Here is a 24,754-nt window from a genome sequence, read left to right as displayed (position 1 = left end):
TGGGCTCTTACAGAAAGCAACGCTAGGAAAATAAGCCAGCAACTTTGAGTGTGTCATATGCCCAGCTAAAACAACCTTAAGTTCAATTTCCCTTATTCATCTGCTCTTTCAGATTATTTAAAAAAAAAAAAAAAAAAAAAAAAAAAAAAAAGAAAGAAAAACCACAACCGCAGATGACGTTAAACACTTATGGTGTGGGTAGCTATATAACGTACCCACCTTGCAGAACTTCAGGAGCACTCAGACTGGTTACAACACTGACAGAAGAAATCCAACCCTGATTCTCATACACCTGTTAGTTCTCTTCCTGCTCACCTTTCTGTCATAAATTCATGTTCCAAACACAGCACCACTAGCTAGACGCTACTGATTTTGTGTTGTGCTTACGAATGCAATAAAATAATTAGAGGGTTTCCCCAGGTCAGCCACCACAGAAATGAACCTTGTGTTTCGTTTTGCCTGAAAGAAAAAGCTCCCAATGTGGCATCCTAATTTGGATATCTATTGACCCATGTTAGCAAGCTGTATCTACCTTTAAGATCCCAGCTACTTCCTCTGCATTGGTTAAACTTCTAGGAGCTTAGAAGAGCTTCAACAGGAAAAGGCCATGGTTCAAAACAGTAGGAAATAATACCAGGATATTTCTTTAACTGGACCTTGAAAATCAATTCACTCAGATGCATCACCTTATGAATACTGTGATCTGCTAGAGAATTTTTCTAACTCTCAATAAAATAACTGCCTTACCTTAATCAATGCCCTTCCCACCACAGCAAGAAATTACTGGAAGTTACTCATGGTGTTACTTCAGTATTAAACTCCCACTCGTCTGCAGCTTTATCATACCAGCCTGTTTTGGGCCCCTACGAGATTTACAAAGACCTCACACCATTTTATTGCCTGCATTTTACCACTTGGACTGCACATTAATTTCAATTGACTAACATAAGTGAAAAAGATACAGATTGTTGCTTTCTGTTTATAAGTTTGTCAGAGGACTCTAGATCTTTTCTAGATCTAAGTCCTGCAGAAATTAGACAAGAAAGACGACCCAAGGAACACCAGCCATTTCAGTTATGAATGCACAGCTTTTCAGTTGTCCACAAATTGAATTTGTTGTGCCCTCATAAACAGGCTCATGAGAACTGCTGCATCTTTCACATCCAGATAAACTTTTGACTGGCTTAGCAGGAAGAACTCAAAGAGTGGAATGAGCAGGTTAAAAACTTCTCTAACAATATTGACAGCCTTAGTGAACTCCATACTCAAAGTTGATATTAAAGATATGCTTAAGAAAATACCGTTCTTATATCTTCTCTGGGGGGTGACACATCTATAAGAATACGTGTAAACAAGGCCCAGGAGTTTACTTGTTGAATGTGGCATAAATTCTTTGTTGCTAATGTTACATAGGTCAGTCCAAAAGCAATGCCTCCTATTTATTTCAATGGAAACTACAATACAAAGAGCACAATAACACTGCTCACTAGAACAAATTCTCAGCTACAAAACATTCTTCTTCACATAGTTACAACCATCAGCTATGCATTTTTGCCAGTAACGGACAAGGGCCTGTGTGCTGCACTTGTAAATACCTGCACCAGCAGAGGTGACCCACATCTTCACAGCAGCTATGATGGCATTGTTGCTAGGAAAGTGTTGCCCACAAAGTTTCTTGGGCCCAAAGGGATGGAAGTCAGAAGGCACCAAATCTAGACTATACTGTGGATTTGGTAGAACAATCCAGCCAAGGTTAGCAATGTGTTCCATGTCTTCAAACTGGTATGGGGCCTGGTGTTATTGTGCCACTGTAGAAAAGTGTAGAAAGGTCTTCTTCATCCTGACTCTGGAAGTTCAAGCCTTCAGCTTAGTTAGTGTTGTGTTGTAGCAGTCAGAGCTGATGGTTTTGTCCAGGTTCCAGGAAATCACAGCTTTCCTATCCCAAAAGACAGTGCACATTACATGATAAGGGCTGCACCTGAACTTTTTCTTTAATGGGCAATTCATATGTCACTACTACATGGACCACTGTTTTGACTGCAGCTTGTTACAGTGACATCTCATCACCAGTAATGATGCAATTCAGGAAAACATCATCTTCAGTTTCATATCAGCCTCATATCAGTTTGGTAGGTCATGTCAAACATGCATACAGGTGTTCTTCCTGTTCCTGATTGAGCATTTGCAGGATCCACCTGTTGCAAGTTTTGCAATATTCCAACATCACCACCACCATTTCCAACACACCGAAGCTGACATTCAGCTCCATACACAGTTCCCCGGTCATATGGGAACACATTTCCCATATGATTCATATGGATGAGCTGATTGAGTTGTTCTTCATTCCACAGGTGACAGCTATGTATATATTTGTAGCAGGGTTCAACATCTACTGACATAACACCAACATTCACCTTCATGAGCAAACATAACAAAATAGGAGGCACTGCTTTTGGAGCAGTCCTCATACAGCCAAAGGTGCCAGCTTACTTAATAGAAAGCACTTTACCTTAGTAGCGTTACTGAAATTAACTATCACAACTGCTGCTTTAGGCCCAAATAGTAACAGAAAGAGACTTTAGTGCCTGCAGACCAGACATGACCAGGACCCCTTCCTCTCAATGTTACCAAAGCCTGAGGGCACTGAAGCAATTTAAGATGACACACAGACAAAGAGGGAACAGCATGTACAAATGTGCAGAACGCACAACATAAGACCATTCACAGCCACATTAGCTCTACATTTATGTACTCAATTTTCATGCTAAGATAGGATGTCATTATGAGGAGCCTAGCTAGATAAAGGATAGCCTTGAATTTCCCATTCTTGCTAAATGGAAGACCCAGAAGCGCTACAAATGCGTATTTGCCTACCTATGAGATTTCACAGTGTTTAACAGTCAAAAACAATATTTTGCACAACATGGATTATGCTGTGAAGTTCCAGTTTCCCCAAAGTAGGTACTCAGCAAAATTCCCATTGACTCAAGCAGAGCCAGGACTTCCTATCAGTTCCCAAGAGGTCAGCTGTGCTGAGACTTGTGAGCTGTGTGCACCACCAACCCTTCAGCTTGTACTCACGCTTCTTGTGATCGTTTTTGCATGTGGTGGTTTTAGCTTTGTGTGCTATACAGATCAAGAAGCCACCACAACATTCTGGTTTGGTTTTATTTATTTCATGCAATAATGAGGCACGCTTTGTTTCTGTTTCCCAAGAAAAAGCGCTGCAGGGATGGAAATCAGATAAAACCTCATAATTCTTCTGGTTTCCCACCACACCACCTAGCTCTCTTTGTCATTACCCATTTGTAACAGCTCCGTTACTAAAACTTTTCCCTGCTTCAAATAAGCCTTATTTCTTCAGCTTCACATTATCAACAGTGATTAAACTGCTCTCACCTTGTTGATGAAGGTTTGGATGTTTGAAGACAAGTTTAGGTTAATTAATTGCTGTCTCATAAGGACAGTGGTTGACTGTGGAAAGACACCACAGTTCTCCTGCTGTAGTGCTTCTGACAGCTACCATTTCCAGTCACATTAGAAAGGGGAGAAAACTAAGATGATGTAAATGGACAGAGCCTGAGCTGCAGGAAATTCAGCACATTTGGTTTGCACAGGTTCTTGTGAACTTTTTATTTTTCCACATAAGCATTGTTGCACCCCTTGAATTTCACTCTGAGTTCCAAGTTCGAACAAGAATGCAAAAAGCTCAAATCAAAATGCACTTGAAACCAATGAATTCCTTTTGCAAAACCATGAGTGGGCTTCAAGTCACTTGAAAGATGCAAATGAAAGAATTTATGTGAAACTTACAACGGTTTTATGACTAAGTTTAGAGCAAAACCTGAAACTAGGCAAGTTTTGTGCGGCTCTGTAAGAAACATTTTATTCAGCAGTTCTCCTGGGCTTACTTTTGGTGCATGCGGAACAATGTGCTTTTTGCTCTTGCATAAGATGTCACAATATTCTAATATGCCAGATTATTTATTCTTTAAACCTCTGCTTAATATCATTCATCCTTCCTCTCTCTGGAGCAGAACCAGCACCAAGACTTTTGGGCAATAACTCTTATGACAACCCCCAGAAATCTCCCCTCTTATTTAGGATGTAAAGGGTTCCTTGCTCATGCTTATGCACCATCTGCCATTACCTACAAAGAGTAAAATGCCAAGGGTGGCCTTCAGCTGTCAGCTCTGTCCCTCTGAACAGGGTGTTACAGGATGTCTCATTCAGCATTTCCAGCCACAGGAGAGGGGAGATTCTTTCAGAGCAGGGAATAGCCTTCACAGCTGCAGAACACAGGAGGCCCAGGGAACTAAGGCCAGCAGCTGTGGAAGCAAATTTGGCTATATTGGTCCATTATTGCTGATGTACATAAGGCCTGAAAACCAGATTCAGGAAATAGCGCACATGCAGAAAGACTCATGGTCTTAATTTTCATATTTAGTTATGCAACTGTATAGTACATTAAACCTTGCTTTGAAGTTATACTCAATTGTTAGTATTAATAAAAACTTATGTCATTCCCACCAGTGAAATTGTGTTTAAAGGGAAACTCAGACCTGCCACCACCTTCTCATCTAGCTAAACCAGTCTACTAGCATGGTAATCATAACTTGAAGGTGTTGTCACAAGCACAAAGTTAAACTAAGCCAAACATCTTGAAAAAAAGAGACATCAAATGTAAAGCTGGAAACACTCACCTTTTCCTCCTACTGCAATTTAAGCATCAACTACTTACCATCCTAAATTATCCAACATTATGATTGTGTGCCCAATTCCATGCTAAAAGATCATCTTCCAGAAGATATTTATGGGAGAACTACAGGAATAAACCCTAACATTGTATGCTCAGCACCATGCTGTTCAACTACTTGTGGTTCTATCATGATGCGCAGTTCTGAAGATGGAAGATTTCCTGTCACCCTGCTGCTGAATTGCTCAAGTTTTGTTTTATAATCACATTAATTATTTGCACACAACTTTGCATACAATTCCTGTAACACAGAAGAAACTCTCAACTAATTTCACATATAAACATGTTTAGCTCGTTACCCTCTGATATGCTCAGATATTTAGCAGCAACACACAACCCTGGAAAGAACTTGGCAGACATTTTCCTCAATCCTTTTATACAGACACTAGGTATGATCTTTCAATTTGCTTTCAGTTTGGGGTAAGTGGTAAAGATTAACTCTACAAATGTAACGTTCTGTCAAGCAGATTCAGAATTCCCTCTTTCATATCATGCACAGAAAGCAAAAAATAAATAAATAAATAAACCACCAAGAAACAGACTTGCTCAGCAGTTGAAAAGCAGTGGCAAAAAAAAAATCCATTCAGCAAGAAGAGTCAGAGAAGTCAGGGAGGAAGTCAAAGCCACCAGCTTCCTCCTGGCCTCCTCCTTGCTGGCTAAGCAAGTAAGAAGGGAGCACAGAACAATGGTGGATGCTGCACAACAGGATTACTTTGGGGTCATTTGATTTAGTTCCCAAGTGCATGTTAACAGATACCTCTCTGTAAAATTTGCTCCATGTTGCTGCCACCTTGTCACCTCAAGTCACGTATGCCATGCTCAAACTGCTTCACCTACCCAGACTGAACCTTAGACACCAGTGGTCCCATCTTGGGGCCCAAAACTCCAGTGGCTCCCCCTAAAACTGGTAATTTTTCCTTTGGCAGTGCATGCCTGCCAGAGAGCATTTCTGAACTCACTCCAATGGAGTCAAGAGAAAAGTGCAGCTGAGTGAATCAGCAAGCAGGAAAAGATCAGGGACCATTTGATAAGTATAGGAACACAAGATAGCACAGCAGGAGAGGACACTGAAGGAGAAGACATCAAAAAGGGCAGATAATGGGAGGAGTGAAAATTCCAGGAACAAGAACAAAGGAAATATTATGACACAGTGGCTCACAACCTATGGCTTGAAGGCAACATGTTGTAATATTGCTTGTAACACAGGAAATTAAAACGTTCTGAGGGGGACACGAAAATAAAAAATTTAATGTTGCCAGCAGTGTGATACTTATTCAGTGTTGCTGTTCGCAGGTCAACACAGATTGAGGAGAAGAGCCCATTATCTCCTTAGCTAAAAGCTGTAATTACTCCACCTGATTCCCCTCCAAAAACTTTGTTGTGGCCTCTGGTCAGACGAATTCAGCCCTGGAGATCATCAGATCTTTCTGGCTGCAGCACGTAGGTACACAGCAACCACGATAAGAGTCACAACCCATTTCCCTACCTAGAGACAGCTGAATACCACATGAAGCATCTCTGCTGCTGCCTGTGCCTGAACAATCTCTAATTCCTAGCATTACTCATGGTGGTGCTCTCACCAATGAGATTATTACAGACACGAGATGCTCACTGCTGCTTTTCTGGCTGGCCCTGCTTCTGAGATTATGATCATCCAGTATAATATAAAAAAGTTGATGATTTCTGCTAGAAATCAGATGAAGGAAAAGACCCTCCTGTGAGACTTAGAAGATAACATTTCTTCATCTCTAACCAAATAAACACAAAGATGTTTATTCTCTGGTCCTCATTTCATGTACAAGATGATTTTGAAACACTTATGCTTATTTTACAACATGAGACAAAACAAATGCCCCTTACACACAGTAATAAATAATCCTTCTCCCTGCCACACACACGCACATACAACACTATTAACAAACTTCCTTCCACATCCTTCCTTTGTGGTTGTGAACTCCTCTGGGACTGACACAACTCCCAGAAGAGCCAACAGAACATTTGCCATCACTTTCAGCCAGAATATGATTGCGCCCCTTTCTTGTAGCAGGCAGAGCAGTTAACTGAACAGAGTTGAAGATGTATTGTAGGAGACAGAAGTAAATCAAATTATATGAAAACATTCCCACGGTTTTGATTTACTTCACAGAAAGAAGCAAAATATTAGACATCTTATATTACTTCACATTTGCCTGTAGGGCAAATGTGAGGTACATGTCCAGAAAATTCTAAAAATGTAGCAATAAGCCCTTTATACTAAGTTCTATATGAGTTCTGCATCACTGAAAATATAATATTATTCTAAGATTCTGAATAACAGTCTCTAATCCTGTCTCAGAGGCCAATGGATTCCACTGGTTTAGATCAGCTATTCTTTTGTAAAACTGAAGAAGGAAAACTAATTAAAATTGTAAACAGGTCTCTCCAAGCCTTAAACTGAGCAAGTTTGTAGTGTTGCTGACATCTACTGAGAGAAAGTGAAATTACACACATTAGCTAAGGGATAAAGGGAGACTTGGTCCTTAATTGCTTTTGTCATTTGCAGTTTTCAGCTGCATTTTACACATGCTTGCAGATTTATTTTTCTCCTTTTATCGATACTCAGTGGCTTCTTATAAGCCAACTCAACGAAGATGTTACAGGAAATTTTAAAAGGAAACATAAGGGACATTCAGAGGATAGATGTACCCCTTACATAAATACTGCAGACATACAGTTCCAAAAACCTGACTGACCGCATTGACATACAGCACCAGGTACACCAGGATGCACAGTCTAACTCATGCTCACTGCCCTCAAGTTATGGCAGCTGAAAACAAATCCATATGGAGCAGAATATTGGATATAAGAATCCATGTTGCACAAATAATATTGAATATTTACATATCACTTGTTTCCTATAGGAAATGGGTAATCTAGCTAGGCGATGGCAGGGATAAAGAAAAAAAGTGTCAATTAAGACAATGATAAGCAAAATAATTCTGACATTCTGATCTGTGTATCTGGTCTCATATGACATATAGCAGCTACACTTCTCAGATAGTTCAGACAAACATTTTGCTAGTATTTGATGCATTCTAAAGCACATTCATTCACCATGCAGAACAAAGATTTCATTGCCATTCTTATAACCACAGAACAATAACCATTACCATAGAGAATTCATTCCAACAAAGTTAGCAGGAAAGATCTGCACATCTCAGTTTCAGTAACAGCAAAACTAAATTATGAAAGTAATTTTAAAAAAGGAAACAACTTATGAAGTTTAACAGTGTGGGAATGAATTGGGGCTGATAACGATTGAGTGGATTTGTGTTTCTCCACTTCCGGGCAAATTCCTCACTGCTGAAGTTATACTGAATTTACAGTATTATTAATAAAAACTAGTTTGACCAATAAATATTTGTAACAAAATCTTGTCAATAAACCAGCTTAGTTAATTTGCTTTTTGCAGTAATACAAACAACTGCAAAAGTCAAAATTAAATACTCTATAACAAGCTTTGATCTGTGATGAATTTGTTATGTGATGTCCTTACCTTGACGTGGACAGGATTTCAGTATCCGCATGGATTTTTCACTTGTTCCTGCAGATTCTGCAACAGATATAAACACAAAGTAAGATCCTTGGCTCACATAGCTGATACATAAGTCTCAGTAGTCATTCTTGATCACACAAAGCTAAATCCCAACTTTTACATGTGAATAGGTCCAGTGGATAAAGCTGACACACATCCAGCTAACACTGAAGTTCTGGTTTGGGGTATTACTCATACATTAAAAATTGTAGCACAAAACTGTACTTCTTTAGACTTTCATGGGTACCCACAGCTTGGCATCTCTGCATTCTGATATATCAGTCCTGTGAGGACTAAGCAACTCAGCACTTACTTTTCCTGGGTCCATCAGTCATCACTTCCACCTGATCCAGTATACACTCTCCTTGCTCATACCGCCCTCTTCACAAAAAGTGGAAGCATCCACATCATTCTAGAATAGAAAACATTAGTTTTTACTGTTTGTCCACCACATAACCCTTCAATGAGAGACTGAAACCTAGTCTTCCCCTTCCACTCCTCAGACATGCTAGAAACCCAGGCCATATTTGCCCTGTCCCCAGGGCTTGAGAACCTCGAGAATAGTTTCCCTAGGTGAAGATGAGTTTACACCTGTTCAAAATAGCTCCTCTGCCTATGGTTAACGAACTCTTCAGAGACATACAAGAAACAGATGAGGGGAATAAGGCCTCTGCCATGAAGGGATTAAATTCCAGCAGAATTTTACAGTCATCTAACCACCATCTGATGGCACAATTCAAAGAAATGAGTCACTTAACTTTTCTCCTGTCCAGAACCAAACTGCAGATGCGGAGTACCTGGAGGTACTTCTATATTGGCTCCCTTTTTGTTTTCTGGGGTCATTTGGTATTTGCACAGCCCCTCCAGAGGGGACTTCTCACCCATCACATAAGCAGCCCTGGTGCTCAACTCAAGGCTGTGCCTTTCACTCTGTAGTCAGATGTTTAAAAACAGTACAGTGCTCCTCACTGTAACATGTAAGCCTCTGAAAATCTTTTAATGAAATACTCTGCATACATTCATAACAATCCCCTTTAAATGGGCATTTAGGAGGGTTAAGTTTGCAGTGAAACAAAATCCTCTGGCCTGGCACTTGGACAGAGTTCTAACAGTCTTGTATCTAAAAATACATGGATTAGAAATAGAGAGAAAGGAACAGATATATTTGAATGACTGCTCATGAACAGAAATCACTTGCTTATTCTAATATAAATCTATTTCTGATTGCCTAAAAAGAATGTTGAAACATTTGGCTTCCTAGAAATAACTTGGTTCCAAAGATGAATCTCTGAAAAGGCTCATTCTAGCTTGCACTCATTAAAAACCAAGTCACTCAGATTAATATCAACATTTTGGCAATTCTAATAACAGAGACTGCCAAAAGTACGTTGTCTATCAAATGTACACGGAAGAAAGATGTTAGAATATTAAAAACAGATGTCAGATATCTATGAAAATACTCATGCTCCCCAAGTACTCCGCAAGGCAAGAAGTACAGAAACTCATGAAAGAAAACTCATGAAATTAATGCATTTCATTCAAATGCTGCCAAATGCCTTACATGTATGTAAACTTGCTTAAGATATGCATACTGAAAGATGTTAAGGAGGATTGAGTCATAATTTGATAATGGCCTTGTACATTAAAGTTTGGGGCACAGCAGTTCAAGAAAAAGTTAAAGGCTACTTTTTACCATTTCTTATTTAAACTGTCAAATTCTGTTCATATTCTGTTACAGAGAAAGCATGCAAGGTCTTCACATTATTGAGTATTTATTTACATTTTAATTATTATTCTACTGACAAAGTTCACAGAAAAAGCTCCTACTAGAAAAACGTCTACACAACTCACTGAAAGTACTCATCACATAAAAAGAGCTTATTGTCTAAAATAAAAAAAAACACTCAGAAAACCTAAATGTCTTAAGAATTTATTTGAGCAGGCACAGAACATGCTTTCATCTTCTGCTCTAGTTACTTTCAATATTGACAACTCAAAGCAGTAAAAATGAAACAGCTTCCAAACAGAAAATCATGAGGAGCGGCAGATTTTTTTTTTCCCCTCCTTAAGAAGCCTTGGGTTCTTTTTAATTGGCAGAAAAAGAAAAGATTTTACTTCTAGAAGAGATGTTAGAGATTTCAGGCACAGAAAAATCACCTTACAAATAACCAAAAGTGCCACATATCAGATTCAGGGGGCAGAATATTGAAAATTAAATACAATAAAATTTAAAAACCTACAAAAATACAAGTTTCAACTATTGTAAAACTCCTTACATAATAACAGGCAATGACAATACTGTATTTCCTATGAGATGATATTATTGGAAGCCCACAATCAAGAAACTTGAACAAAGTATTTTGAATTAATGACTGAAGTTTTGATTTCCTACCAAAATCACCACTTCCGTAAGAAGGGGGTGACAGCTCTATAAAATTAATCATCTGACATTCACTTGAGGAAGACAAGTGAAAACAAGACTTGTCTTGATTTTAAGCTAAAGGTTGAATGCACACTAAAATAACAAAGGTTTTCAGAGGCAAAGACCAGCTGTTTGACATTAAAAGGATGAAGGATGACACAATAGTAACATAAAAGCACTATAACGCAATACAATCACAGAATCATTAAGGTTGGAAAGATCACCAAGATCACCTCATCCAACCAGCAAGCCATGCCTGCGACCACTCCAACCACGACCTCCAGTGCCAGCCAGGCACACTGCTGGCTCGTGCTCAGCATGTCAGCTAACACCTCCTGATGCAACGTCCTAGCAGGAGTGCCAGTAGCATTGTCTGTTCTTCAAAGATTTCAAAACCCTGCTCGTTTCATCTCATGGTTTAAAGCCTCACAGCTCTGCAGGGCACGGCTGCCCAGCACCAGTCCTGCTGCAACAGCAGCTGCCTCTGTGCCCAACCAGGTCCGCAACCACAACCACCCATTTTACAATCATCCCCTTACAATTAACAGATGTGAAAGCAAAGTTGGCATATATGGATGGCTGACTTTTTTTTTTCCCCTTGGAATAACCTGGTTATATCCAGTTTCCGCAGCAATTCTAAGAGTGTTTACATTGTTTTTTTTCATTTCCCTTTTCTAATAATACAAAGCAGACGCGGTGTGCCTGATTTTCCTCAGGAGGCGGTGGGAGAGGAAGGGTGCTCCTGGCTCCTGCACGGAATGCGTTGAGGGGAGAGGAAGGGGGGCCGCGGCCAGGGTTATTTATTTTGTTAATATCTTTGGACCCCAAGGGCCCCATTCTCGTCCTCCCTGGCCGATCTCCAGACTCAGGCTGTCAGCCAGGGAGAGTGCAACGTCCTCAGGCTACGGCCCATTTCAGGTTTCTCCTCGGCTCTCCCCAGCATTTCCGTCAGCTCAGGGGAGGCTGTGCTGTCACCCACCTGGCACTGTGTGGCTGTGAGCCGGCCATCGCCTGCATGGGCTCCCCAAGGCTCACATCACCCCGCAGTCACCGAGCTAACCTCGTCACCCCAAGTCTTCCCACCCCCTCACCAGCCCTGTGAGAAATCCCTGCACTGAGACTGGGGGCCTGGATTTCCCCCCTCAGGGGTGACTCACTGGCAATTACTCCCCTTCCGTGTTTTCCTTCTCTTCTGGCTCCTCAGGGAGGCCCAATATTTAATTACAGCTCCATGAAAGAACTAGATATTTAATTACGTGATTATGTCAGAAAGCTTAGCTTAACACAGCATCATAAATCCTCAAAAATGTGTTCATGTTGGCTTTAAGCTGAAGCAGAAATTGCAAACAGGCCAGTTGCATTCTTTAAGCAGTGCAAACAGAAGCAGCATCAGACAAGGATGCATACACTTGTATTTTTCCAGTAAAAATATCAAACCTTAAAAAAAACTACTCAAAATTAAGCTTAGTTGCTTATCCTACTGACATAAGGGTATGTCTACCTAGAACAGTGTGGTTCATTAAATGGCTAACCAGACAGAGCTTGGTGCTAATGAGACCATCTTGCCTCCAGAGCCTTGACAAGCCAGCCTGCTGGGTCCTGCCTGGTGCCACGTTGCTGCCTCTAACAGCATTATACCAGGAATACACCAGCTAATTATGTATACATGCAATTTTTCAAAGCCTAAATCAAGTTCTAAACAAGGCCATATGGGGGAAAGGGGTAAAGGGATAAACAAATAGTTTTCTCTTTACCTTAGGGTTTAGAATTATTATGACAGCCTTGAATCAACGGCACTATAACAGAAACAAAAAACATACAAAATGCCTTGCATGGCACAGCTGTGCAATGGGAAATTCCACTGGGACATTCCCATTGGGATAAGAACTCCAGTCAGAAGCACAAACTGGGATGCTACTGAAGTCATGGCCAAATTAGACAGCAAGCCTGGTTTTAAACATCTACTCTGCACCATGAACACACACTGATAGGCAAATGGCTGCAGTAGTTCAGACTGACCCCAGGGAGCTCAGGTTTGTTCTAACTGCTATGGAAAACTACCTCTGTCCTGGTAGGCTGTATGCCACATTGAGTTATTTCTGGTCCTTACACAGTTGGTACAAAGACTCAGAGGCAGCTCCACCAACATACTGTCTGCTCTGGCTAAACAGACAGGAGTAAAATGTGAATCCATGTGATACCCTACTGGAATTAATAATGCTGGCTGATCCAGTATTACTAATAGTGAAACCATAGCCTGGGAAAACATTTCTTGCTGCAACGACAGGCTGTAAAACGGAAAGTTTGGCCTTCAGAAAGTATCCTGATTCTCTACTGGCCTCACATGGCCAGGTGGTCCTTGATCAAAGCCCACGTGTAACATATTTAAAATGCCATCTGACCCAGGGCAGCCCTGTGACATATACCACTCCTACAAACATCTTATATTACTACCACAAACATCCATCTCACTGTCCAAGCAACAAAGTATGGATTTCATATCAAATTCCATGATAAAGTGTAATCTGACTCTCATGTCTCCTCTAGTCCCAATAGTAAAACTATTTACTTAGACATCAATTTAGCAGTGAACATAGGATTAAGTGTAACCTATGCTTAAGGATGAATGGCACGCTCCCCTTCCTGCCATGGCTAGAAAAGGCATTCTAGGATTTCATCCTGATGCCTGCATTGCTGTATCATAAAGCTCCCAAATACTTTTGGGGTTATCCTTTTTTATACACCGACACTCAAAAGAGAAAGCACACGGCACCTCCTGCCCTGCTCAGATACGCCAGAGAATTAGAGATCACACAGACAGGTTGCAACAGACTGAAACACAAACTGCTGCTCCCTCCAGACCTACGAAACTTTAATTCTCATCTCCATTTGTAAAAGGTAAGAGATGCACAGTTTGGGTGACAGTCTCCTATAGATCTCAGGATACTACTAAAAGCACAGTCTGATCTCTCTCTCTAGGTCAAAATAGAAGGCAGAGCTCCTTCTCTGTGGAAGATGAGTGTGATACTTCATAAGACAGTCATGACGGCTGAAATCTGAAATGTTTTGCCAATTCCCTTTATGCCAAAAGCCAAACGAAATTGATAACCCTGAGCAGCTACTGCTAAGATAGAGAACAGAGCTCCTCTGAACATCTGGCTAATATATCTGACCTGTGTTCTGTTTTGCAGGAGGATTCTGACATCCTAGTAGCAATATATGCTGTTCATGCTCTAGGTGCATTTTTTATTTTATAAAGTGCTGCCTACAAAGTGGCAAACTGTAGCTTCACCATGCATTGATTGAATTATCTTTAAACTTTCTCAGCCTGTAATGTAGATACACAGCACAACAGTACAAAAGTCAGCTTCTAATGTATATACTTAAAGTTGTGTTATCTTTGGTTCTCTGCAACAAAAATACCCAAACAGAGCAATGAAATAACATTCCATATGTATTTAAGTCAAGTGTCAACAGCCACTAAGAGTAAACCCATAAAATCCACTTCCTCTCTATTGTGTGTCAGTTTCAGTCAAAGGAGGGGTCAAGATGAAGTCTGAGCACTTTTGCCTCTACACAAACAAAGCACAAAAAGAATGCATAAACAGAATTTACATCTGCTACAAATAATTTGAAGTAAATTTTATTACTGTTTTCTATCTGCATTTTTCAATCTTGGGAAGAAGTAATTAATGTTTGAACAGCACAGATCATGACTACAGAAATTACTCAGACCACCCCATCCCTACAGTAAGATCAGAAACCACAACTGGAGGAGGTAATCAGACTGGTTGATGTACTTCAGATTCAAGATCTGATTAACAGAGTTAATTTCCATTAAATTCCATAGCAGTTAAGGCAGCCAAGCCATGCTGTCAGGTTTTAATCGTCAACAGAACTGAAAGCAGTGGCTGCCTTCGTAAGAGAGGAATATGCTCCAATCATGGGATTGAGCAGCACAGAAAATAACAGCCCAACCTGATTGTTCCTTTACTCAGACCATGCAGAGCTGTTCTCTGCCATCAGTTCTTAGTCCAGTGCAGTTTTACAGACCTGCAGATGAGAGCCTATCACATCCCACAGGAGATCATTAAACAGATAATTGCTCTTTTACAAGATCCTTAGCTTTATAGTCACAATCCACATTTTCCTCCTAGCTACATTCATTCATCTTTATTCCAAGTCTTCCTGAAATGCATCTTTGAGTAATAAGCCATTAAACAATTTGTCTTCTGTCTCTACACTCTTGCAACAATGAATAGATTACATTGTCAGAACTATAACACCACAAATTTCCAGTGCACACTTTCAACAATAAGGTATTAGGTATTCTAATAAATACAAGGTTATAACTAGAGGAAATGAATTACCAAGTTATAGATCAGCGAGCAAAAGGTGAAACTGCTGAAGAGATGCTCTTATTAGATTATCCACCTCAAGGCTTATTTATAGCCTTCACTGTGCTTCCCTATTCATCATTTTTATGGTATGTAGAAAGAGGTACAAAGCACAAATTGCCTTTTTTTAATTAACATGGACATTTTAGATAGGCTCAGAGCAGCATAACCAGGCTAGGTTACTTTTTTTCTTCCAAAACATGAAAGCAGAAAACGTATCTTATTGATCTGGTAGAGCTGTTAAAAGCATTGAATAAATTCCCTATCAGTCTATTCAGCACACTTGTCAGCTTGCCACTTCTCAATATGCTTGCCTATGATTTGCCAAGAAATACCAACAGGCTGGGGAGTAGCTCCACTGAAAATGCCCCAAGGGTTTTGGCAGAGAGTGAGCTGCAGGAGCCAGCACCAAGCCTGGTCTACCTGGAGCAAAGACAACTTAGAAGGGATCAAAGAACAGCCCTCAAGTACCTACACAGAGAGCCTCAAAAAGAGGATAAAAATAAAAATTAAAAAAGGCATGAGCTGAAATAAGAGCGGTCTTCAGGGAAAACTTTTTCCCCAAAGGACAGTCACATTTGGTTGAGCACCTTCATCCGGCCTCACAACTGAGCCTGCTTTGCACAGGATGTTGGGTATGAGTACTCAGAGGCTCTAACTAGAACTACCCTAGGAACCCAGGCTGCAATCAGGACTTAATGATTTTAACAGTTAGCATGGAAGGGACTTTTTAAATTGCACTCAAACAACTCTGCCTCTCCCAGCTCTGGAAAGGTTGGTGCTGCGTAAGGCCAACATCACCAGTCCCGACAATCTCAACCTGTTGGGACAGCATAACCCAACCAGCAGCCACGTTACACTAAGGCTCCTTCTAATAACATCTAGAGTAGGAAAGAGTGGGAAGGTGTTGATGTTGACAGCTTGGGCTGTGCAGAAGCATAAATTAAGCTGAAACTGAAGAAATGAAGATTATTCCAAAATCATTTTCTGAGGAACCCCTCAACTTGCCCAGGGTCACTGGCAACAAAGATACCTCAATATCTCCACATCTCAAAATAAAAAGAGGAAAAAAAAATGCATGAACATGGTCACTTTAACATAATGAGTAAAGAACGCCCACCAAAAAATGTGATTTTGCAATTATAGCCTGCATTAGAAGCTTTGATAAGGAATACAGCACTTGCACAAAAACTGAATGAGCATGCACTTCCCAGCAGCTCCCTCATCACTGCTTTAATATCAGGATCAGATCTGGAGTTGCAAACACTGTTCCACTTGGTCCTATAGCTTTATTACTATCTCTTTTAGATGTTTTAGTACATATACCCATCTCTTCAATGTCTGCAAGGATACCATATTCATAGCACTACCATATATAGGGAAAGAATCTTTAGAAATACTTAGCTTCTAAAAAACATGTAGCATTTCTCTTCAGCGCAATTTAAGTGGTCTCTATAGATGGAATGAATTACAGCACGCTGTCAGGATTTCCAGAAAAGGTCCTTCCACTCCAGGAAAGTTCAGTTGCATTCTGTTTAATTGCTCTTGGCAAGCTTGCACTATTGTTTTTGTACAAACAGAAGTAAATTTGCTATAAATAAAAAAATGGAACTTTACATGAATGAAGAAAACATCAAATTCCCTAATCTTCAAAAGAAATTCTATCCCTGAATAATTAACTATGATATATTTATAAAACTAGAATAATTGAAAACAGGATTCTAAGTTGATTCATGTAGACTGCGCTGAAATATTTATTATTGCAAGTCCAGAAGATCTGTCTGGGTTTTGTCACTGGAAATGTCTAAACTCAGTGTCCAGATGTTTATTTAAGTTGCTCCCACATAGTTCTAATGTCAATTACCAGGGGTTATCAGAGAGCATCACTGTGTATCTTCCTTGACTAATATTCTCATTTCTTCTGCATCTTTGATGTTTTCTTTCATTAAAATTCCTGGCTCACAGCCACAAAAATCTGCTGTGCAGGCAAAAAAAACTTAGTCTGCAGACATGACATATGATGATGCCCTATGTCTGTGCAAGGATAATATTTATCATCAGCTATCATTCAAGCAGTGCTATAATCAGTACAGTGCCAATTTAAAGCAGCTCAAACCAATAGATGTGAAATCAATGAAGGAACACTTTTAACTGATACAAATCAATTGTGTCAGTAAATAAAAGATTATTACTTGAAATGAAGACTTTATGAATCTGTGTTACCTTCTCCCCAGCCCCTTTCAGGAAAAAGCAGGGAGAAGGCCAATGATAAAGTAATTTCACACATAATTACAACTGGAATTGATGGATCTGTAGCTCTGGAAACCACAATTACACTGAGACTTTTATAGTAACCAGGAGACAATGCAGGACACTCCTAGCTGACGCAAACAGAATGAGTTTATCACACAGCTTATGAAGATTTCCTACATTCAAATATAAACTCTTGGTTAACAGCTCATTTATATATATATCTGTTGCCCAAACCCTGTTGGTTCATCTTGATTTGTAGGCGAGTTATCAAAGAGTTATTGTTCCTATTTGTAAGAAAACAGAAGAAAAAAAAAAAAAAAAAAAATCAATGCCAATTCAATAATTGGAAATAGAGACACAAGATGCCTGGGGAAAAAAAAAAAACACCACCTCATGTTTTCATGCCAGAAGCCAAATAAACCAGGTTCCTCCCTTGGGGAAGAGTGGTACTATTTTAATTCTCCCAGATTCAGTACAAGTGGACACCTCACAGCATTAAAGGATAATGGTCTAAATGACTTCCAACCAAAAATCTCATTGATCTTGTAATTCATATCACACCTTCCAGAGTTGGTTTGGAAGAAATGTTTCCACCTATCACGTAACGTCCTGGCAGCTAAGTCTCCAACATGGTTGAGTCAGACTGTTCAACTGAGACCCCCAACAAATATTGTCATCACACCTCCAGTTTCAGTTGCAATTCCACGTGCATAATAAGAAAATCCCATGGCTTCTGCCGAAAGCAAGTTTCCTCACACAACTACACACAGCTGGCACTGCACACAGCCTGCAGGTCACAGCCAGGTTGGGTAAGGCCCTGGGCAGCCTGATTGAGTGCCTGATTTAGTGGCTGGAAACCTTGCTTGCTGCAGACGGGCTGGAACTAAATAATCTTTGAGATCACTTCCAACCCAAGACACTCTGTAATGATTCTATGATAGAGGTGGATGAAGGGGACCATGTTACAACCAGAGCAGGCCACTTCCACTGCCATCTAACTCAGCGTAAATTAAATGTACACTATGGGCAACAAATAACAATAGGGAAAACATTTTGAAAAAAAGTGAAGAAAGACACCGACAAAACTCTGCACATGAAGTTCCTATTCAGCAGAAGCATATTAAAAAATACCTCCTACAAAGTGCTCACCTTCAGAGACTCAGTAAAAGCTCAGACTGCCACTACTTGCCATGCTATATCACTGCCTCAGTCTGATAAGTATCAACATCAATATCAGCTGTGTGGAAGTAATATGAATATGTTCATTAAGCACCACAGCTCCACTCATTTCCCTCACAACTTCAGTGAGGATGTGCCCATTGGTGCATGATGCAGCTATGCTCTCCAGCATCACAGTCAAAAGAAAAGCAGTGAGGCTGTCACAGTACAAGTTCTTCTAAATTTCCCTGTCAGAAAATCATCCTTATGCATAATGCTGGAAGACACATTTGCTCATACCTGAATGATGAAAAGTAAAATCCTTAGTTCAGCATTTCTGGCAAGTTACAAATCAATTTGCTTCCCATACACATTTCATTGTGCTTGTTTGTGTCATTGCCTCACAGTCAGTAATTGCTTAACAACTGTTATCCACATTTCCCATGAACAGAGAGATTAAACAAAACACAGAGGCAATATCCCAGCTCAACAGAGCACTTGCATATAAATGTTCCTAGAGGAATGACGCCTTCTCTTCAGTATACGCTTTCACACTTCAACAAACCAAAGGCCCACTTAGTAAAACCTTATTAACAAAATGATCAAACAGTTGCTTTAAATAAAAGATAACATCTCCAAAACTTTGCATACATACATATGCAATAGCAATTACAGTATTTACAAAGGAGTCAGCGTGCATCCCATGGAAAGCCAATGTGAATAAAAGATATTTGGACTACGGTCAGCCAACATTTGCTGGCCACAATGTCACCAGTGACAAAGCACTGCAGAAATGTGAGAATAAAACACAATTATCACCTTGAGAGGGGAAAAAAAAGAAACAACCACACAGGGCAAAATAAATGTTGTTTTCACACAGCTGTCCTTTCCACTTTCCCTCCGAGAATCTGGGAGTTCACAACCATCCCCCCCCCCAAAAATAAAAAAATAAAATCAAACAGTACGAAACCAGGAATTCTCAGAGGTGATCTGATCTCCCCCTACCCCCACTCCACACACACAGAAAACCCACCCAAAAAAAGAACAGAAAAGTCAAGAATTCGTTGCAATTCACCTGGCCCAGGGATACTCTACCTACAGCTCAGTCTTGACAGGGTGCCCTCTGCAAGGCTGCTAAAGGCTGCCAGCTGGTGGTGTGTCCAGCACAGGAACTGCCTGTGAGTTCCACACAGAAACCCCCAGACTACTGCCCAGAAGCTGCACATGGAACATGACAGCTTTTCCCGTGGCTCCCACACAGGCTTCAATCAATCAGTCTGTAGGGTCTGGGTGTTCTCCTAGCTGCTGATGCAGTGTCCCTGTGGCACATTCAGGAACCAAAGCGCAGAGCTGTGCTTGTCACGTCCTGCGTTTGCAGGCCTTATTCCCTCCATACAGGAACCCAAACAGACACTTGTACCTATCTCAAAGTCCACAGAAGCAGCCCACAAGCCATCAGACTAAAAACTGCTGAATTGAGTCTAATTATAAAAAACTGGGTAAGCCTCTAGACCCTTTCTAGCCTTTAACTATTCTTACACTCAAAAAAAGTTAACACACAGCAGCATTTAGATCTTCAGTTCTCCCAAAAACTATTTTTCAAGTATTTAGCGTTATCTTTCAGGCTGCTAAATCCCCTAGATCACACTATCCACACAGCTGGCAAACCAGACTCCACCTTCTCTCCCTCAGGAAAGCTTCCACCCGTGAGCAGAAATTGGCCAAGAGGTACTTCTGCAGGCAGCTGGCAATCAGGGACTCCTACCACGTCCCAGGCCATGCAAAAAACAAGGGACTGCAGGTGCTGCCACACAGACACCTCTCATGTGCTGCAGCTATCAGATTTGCAGCACACCATTTAAGCACTCAGCGCTACCTTCCAGACCAACACGATCATCCAGCTTCAGGTCTTACAGATCTTATCAATTCCTTTTAGTTTTCTTTCCATTCATAACACCTGTTCCTTAACTCCATCTCCAGTGTCTTTCTTGCTAAGCAGCAAAAAAAAAAAAAAATTCTTGATTTTCCCCCAGCTTTGCCTACAAACTTCACACGGCCAAAACAACACATTATTCACACGAGGAGCTTCAAAAAACACAATTTTGATTCTTTATTTTCTGCCAGGTTAACAGTTCACTCCCACAAAACAGAACAACCTCCTCAATTCCCAGCATATGTTTTGAACTGTTCCAAACTGGAAAACAGTGAAATACAGAATACCACACCTAACCGGAAACTTACATATGGCTCCATCATTCCACCACTCACCCTCTTGATCAGGGGACTCTCTTTATACCTGACTCTTTAACCATCCACGAAATCTCAGCATAGAGAATACATCCGCAGTCAGAATCCAGGATGATCCCCCCACAAAAGTATACACGTTTGGCAGCAATTTATGATTTAGTTCTGCATTCACACAGCTCTCCCTCCACAACACTCCCCAGCACTGTGCTGAGCAGCTGTTAATTGGGCAATCCATTTCACCTGTTACAGCAGCAATTTTTTTTCTTAAAGGCAAGGTTCATCCATTGGAGGGATTCACTTCAGCAAGTTCCAACACGTTAAGCATTATCAAAACACAGGTCAAAAGCTGTTTCTGCTTCACAGTTTAGAAAGCAAAAGTAACCCTTAAGAGCCCAAGAAAGAGAATGTAGCTTTTGTTATAATCAAAAAGCAGTCAGCAGAAGCCTACATTGAACCTAAACCAAGTTCTTCACTGTGTAGCTTTAATCCCTTTAGCACTGTGTAGAAATTGGACAGATCAGTACAATGGGAAAGGCATTACAACAAAAATGTGACGACGGAAGGTTCAGCATGACAGAAGGATGCTACTAAGGAAGGAAGAAGATTGCTTACCCATGTCAGAAGATTCTAAGTTCACAGGGGAAAGCTTCACCAAGAAGAAATCTCCAGAAAGACACCCTTCCCTACTGGGCACCAGCCCTTCAGTGAGACCTAAGAGAGGTGCAGCCAGGCTCCACCCCTCCCAGTCACACAGCTGAATTGCCTTCACCTGTGCTCCCAGCACTGACCGGGTCCTTTCCCAGGTGCTCAATCAGTGGGTCAGGCCGTGACTCAACAGTTACCATAGACACTGGAATAGCCACACATGGTAGCATAACAGGGTGGAATAATGCAGTCAGGAACAAGAGGGACACAAACAGGCCTGGAAAGGTAACAAACTATGCTTCAAGGTTCACCTATGCTGGTGAGATGCTGTGTATAGAAGCACAGAAAAAGAAAACAAAACAAACCACACAACAGAGAGGTAAGGATATAGGAGTGGTAAGGAGAAAGACATACAAGGCCTGAAAGTGTCATACACCTGTACAGCATGCAGTCTGAGCTTTGCTACAAGGGTAGCTACAGCAAAAAAACACATTCATGTCCCTGCAGACATTAGAGTGAGGTATGCAGGTGTTCAGGTGCACGGCTGGTCTTGAACTCAAGTTGCAGAAAGCAAGAGGAGGCTGCAATGGCAGCAGGCTGCAAGGCATGTGGCAAAGTTAATTGCAGGCACTGGAGTATCTGATATGAACACTGGAATACATATGAAAGGGAATGGGTTGCATAGAGATGTTCTTATGAGAGTGGAGTCTCAGAGAAGGAAAAAACACACAGCTGGTGAGAAGCCAATAAATAATTGAAACAAGAAACCAGAGAGAGGAAAGGATATGGGGAAGAGGTATCACAGATGAGGAACAGATTACACAATTTAAAAAAATGCCACATACAAACTTAGCAGCAGTTCTGCCTGCCAAACCACATTCCCAGGGAAAGGACTGTGCCATGCGGATTATCTGAGAGCTCACAGAGCATTAGGGAAAGAGTATCTGCCTGCTAGAAAAGTGCTATTGGTGGCATTAGCTGCTTTATGCGCTCAGTAAGTGGCAGAGACTTTCAGCCCTCTTTCTCAAGGTGAGCTTTTTGAATGACTCACATCTTGGTTTCTGGCGACATGTGCAGTATGTACACACCCAGGGAAAGCCTTGCACACACAGCTGTCCTGTATGCACTGCTGCTGGAGCATCTCAGAAGGTAGGTTATGCCAGGCTACACAAGGGATCTGAGGTTTGTTTCTTAAAGCTAAAATACACTCACAGCAGGATTTGAATACGCTAGTCAGTAGTGGAATATCACTGAGAAACACTTCTCATTTGTGTTCTGTATATTTCAAAATTCATAATAATAGGCAGAAAATGTTACTGTAAGGAAGATTTGTTTTTTATCTTCAAAGAACAGCTAAGTCTGTAAAATACATAGGACTTATTTTCTCCAAGAAAACCAGAGGCAATCTTTTAATTTACAGTACCAGACTATGAAAAAATAGCATTCCAAAGTTCGAAAGCACTGTACAAAAATAATGAAAAACACCAAAACCTTTAATAAAAATACTGAAGTGTTCAGATTAATTTAATCTCTTGAAGTGCTTTGCAGTAGTCTCCAAATATGAAACAGCAGAATCCCTTAAAGCACAAACAGAATTAAGTTAGGTAAAAACTTCATGTTCTTTTCTATTTACAGCACAGTGGCAGAAAGCGTTACTGGAAGCTACGGGCATAGAAACAAGTTCTCATGATAGGAAGAAAATGATCACAAATTTATTGTAGTCATTTGGATGTGTACTGTCACCATATGGTAAAACACGGATGACCTTCATAGACTATGCCTCAATAGAGGTACCTCACATTTATACAAAGAAGAGATTTCATAAATATCGTTTCCACCCAGCAGTTCATAGGCACCTTAGCTAACTTTACAGACTTGGATTATGAGGCTCTTTACACTTACATTTCCCAGCAAAAGAAATCTTCTCTTGTAGATGATTCATTATAGCTTGGAAAAGGAGCTCACTTCACTGTAGTTGAAAACTGTTGGGCTTTCCGCAAGGATTAAATGCCACAAGTGTTCCAAAACCAGTCTCCAAATAATACTGGGCTTATCACTTAATAAACCTCACAAGTACAAGCATTATTATGAACCCTTCCCATAGCTGTAATGTTAAAATGTTCAGAAACAACTAATTAGATCAATGTTCACGTTTGGGTTTTAAGAAGTACTGCATAAGGATCAGTTACGTGGCTCATTCTCTGACACCCCTTCCTGAATTCAGTCATCTGCTGAAAAATCATCTTCATCTCTCACTTCTCTGTATTGCATTGCAGCCTCCCCCTCTGGTTCAAAGCTGGTCATTTTTATATTCAACCTCTCTGCAAGCTTCTGTGCTGCAAGTTTGGCTTGCATTTCCTATTAAAAAAAAGACACAAGTTAGAAAAATTGTTTTCGTCATTTTTATCCAGGTTGCAAAAGACCCAACCAACCAAAGAAGAAACTTGACACAATAAAATATTGGTAACTCCAGACTGGATTTAATTAAAATATCTAGTAACTAACAAAAAAAAGATAAATTTATTTACATTTAATACCTAACTGCTCTGTTAGTATTTGAAGACAGCTTCGTTTTTTGAGTTGAAGACCTGAAATTCCCCCTCTGACAGTTCCCATCTCACTTCTGCCAGAACAAAATCAGTCTACATATCAGCCTTCTACGTAACCAATACCAATAGCAATGCTATTCATTCAGCAACTCAGTAATTCAGCAAAAAAGTCCTTCATTTTACAAATAAATTAGCTTCCTTCAAGTGTCAAAGACAAAATTAGCAAAGTGCTTGTAAAATAGTAATTAGCAACAAACACTTTTACAGTAGCACCTAGTTTAAAACATTAGCTCTGCATCATTTGGGAAGTCAAAATGGAAATCCATTACAAAAGAATTTAGCAAGCAATTTCCTTAAAGAACTTCACAACTTGGCACAGAATAAACTAAGCCAACGGCAGTTACTTGTGTGTCTTAAGATCACTGGTTACCACTGGGCCTTCATTTATGGAAGGGCCAAAAAATGAATTAAAAGCTAATAGACAAGATCCATACTTTTATTTCTAGTCAGAGATGAAAAGATCGTAATGAAGTTAGCATAACTGCACAGAAGAACAACACTAGATGTTGTTTAGTGCAGGAATAGCCATTTCAGAAGAGTTTCACACATTGTTGAATCACATCATTAAGAGACTCAAATACAGTCTTCTCAAAGTCTGGCAATCTCAATTTTATTATCAAATTCAAAAGTATCAAAGGATGTCTTTATGCTTTCTTCTTGTTTTGGTGAGTTTTTTGGTAAGGGTTGTAGTAA

General features: G+C 40.3%; 1 protein-coding gene across 1 annotated transcript in view; it reads right to left on the bottom strand.

The window, feature by feature from the left end:
- The window catches only part of LOC125698004 (myocardial zonula adherens protein), a 156,285-nt gene that overhangs the window by 60,497 nt on the left and 71,034 nt on the right, over nucleotides 1–24,754 (bottom strand). The window contains exons 18-20 of the mRNA XM_048955788.1: nucleotides 21,420–23,810; nucleotides 8,644–8,742; nucleotides 8,292–8,348 (exon numbers count right to left, since the gene is read on the bottom strand). Of these exons, the coding sequence (XP_048811745.1) occupies nucleotides 23,673–23,810 (138 nt within the window). The 3' untranslated portion in view covers nucleotides 8,292–8,348; nucleotides 8,644–8,742; nucleotides 21,420–23,672. The remainder of the gene's footprint in view (nucleotides 1–8,291; nucleotides 8,349–8,643; nucleotides 8,743–21,419; nucleotides 23,811–24,754) is intronic.

This window comes from Lagopus muta, chromosome 10, assembly GCF_023343835.1.
Source record: "Lagopus muta isolate bLagMut1 chromosome 10, bLagMut1 primary, whole genome shotgun sequence".
NCBI lineage: Eukaryota > Metazoa > Chordata > Aves > Galliformes > Phasianidae > Lagopus > Lagopus muta.
Note: the sequence above shows the minus strand (reverse complement) of the source record. Positions and strands in the feature narration are given on the sequence as shown.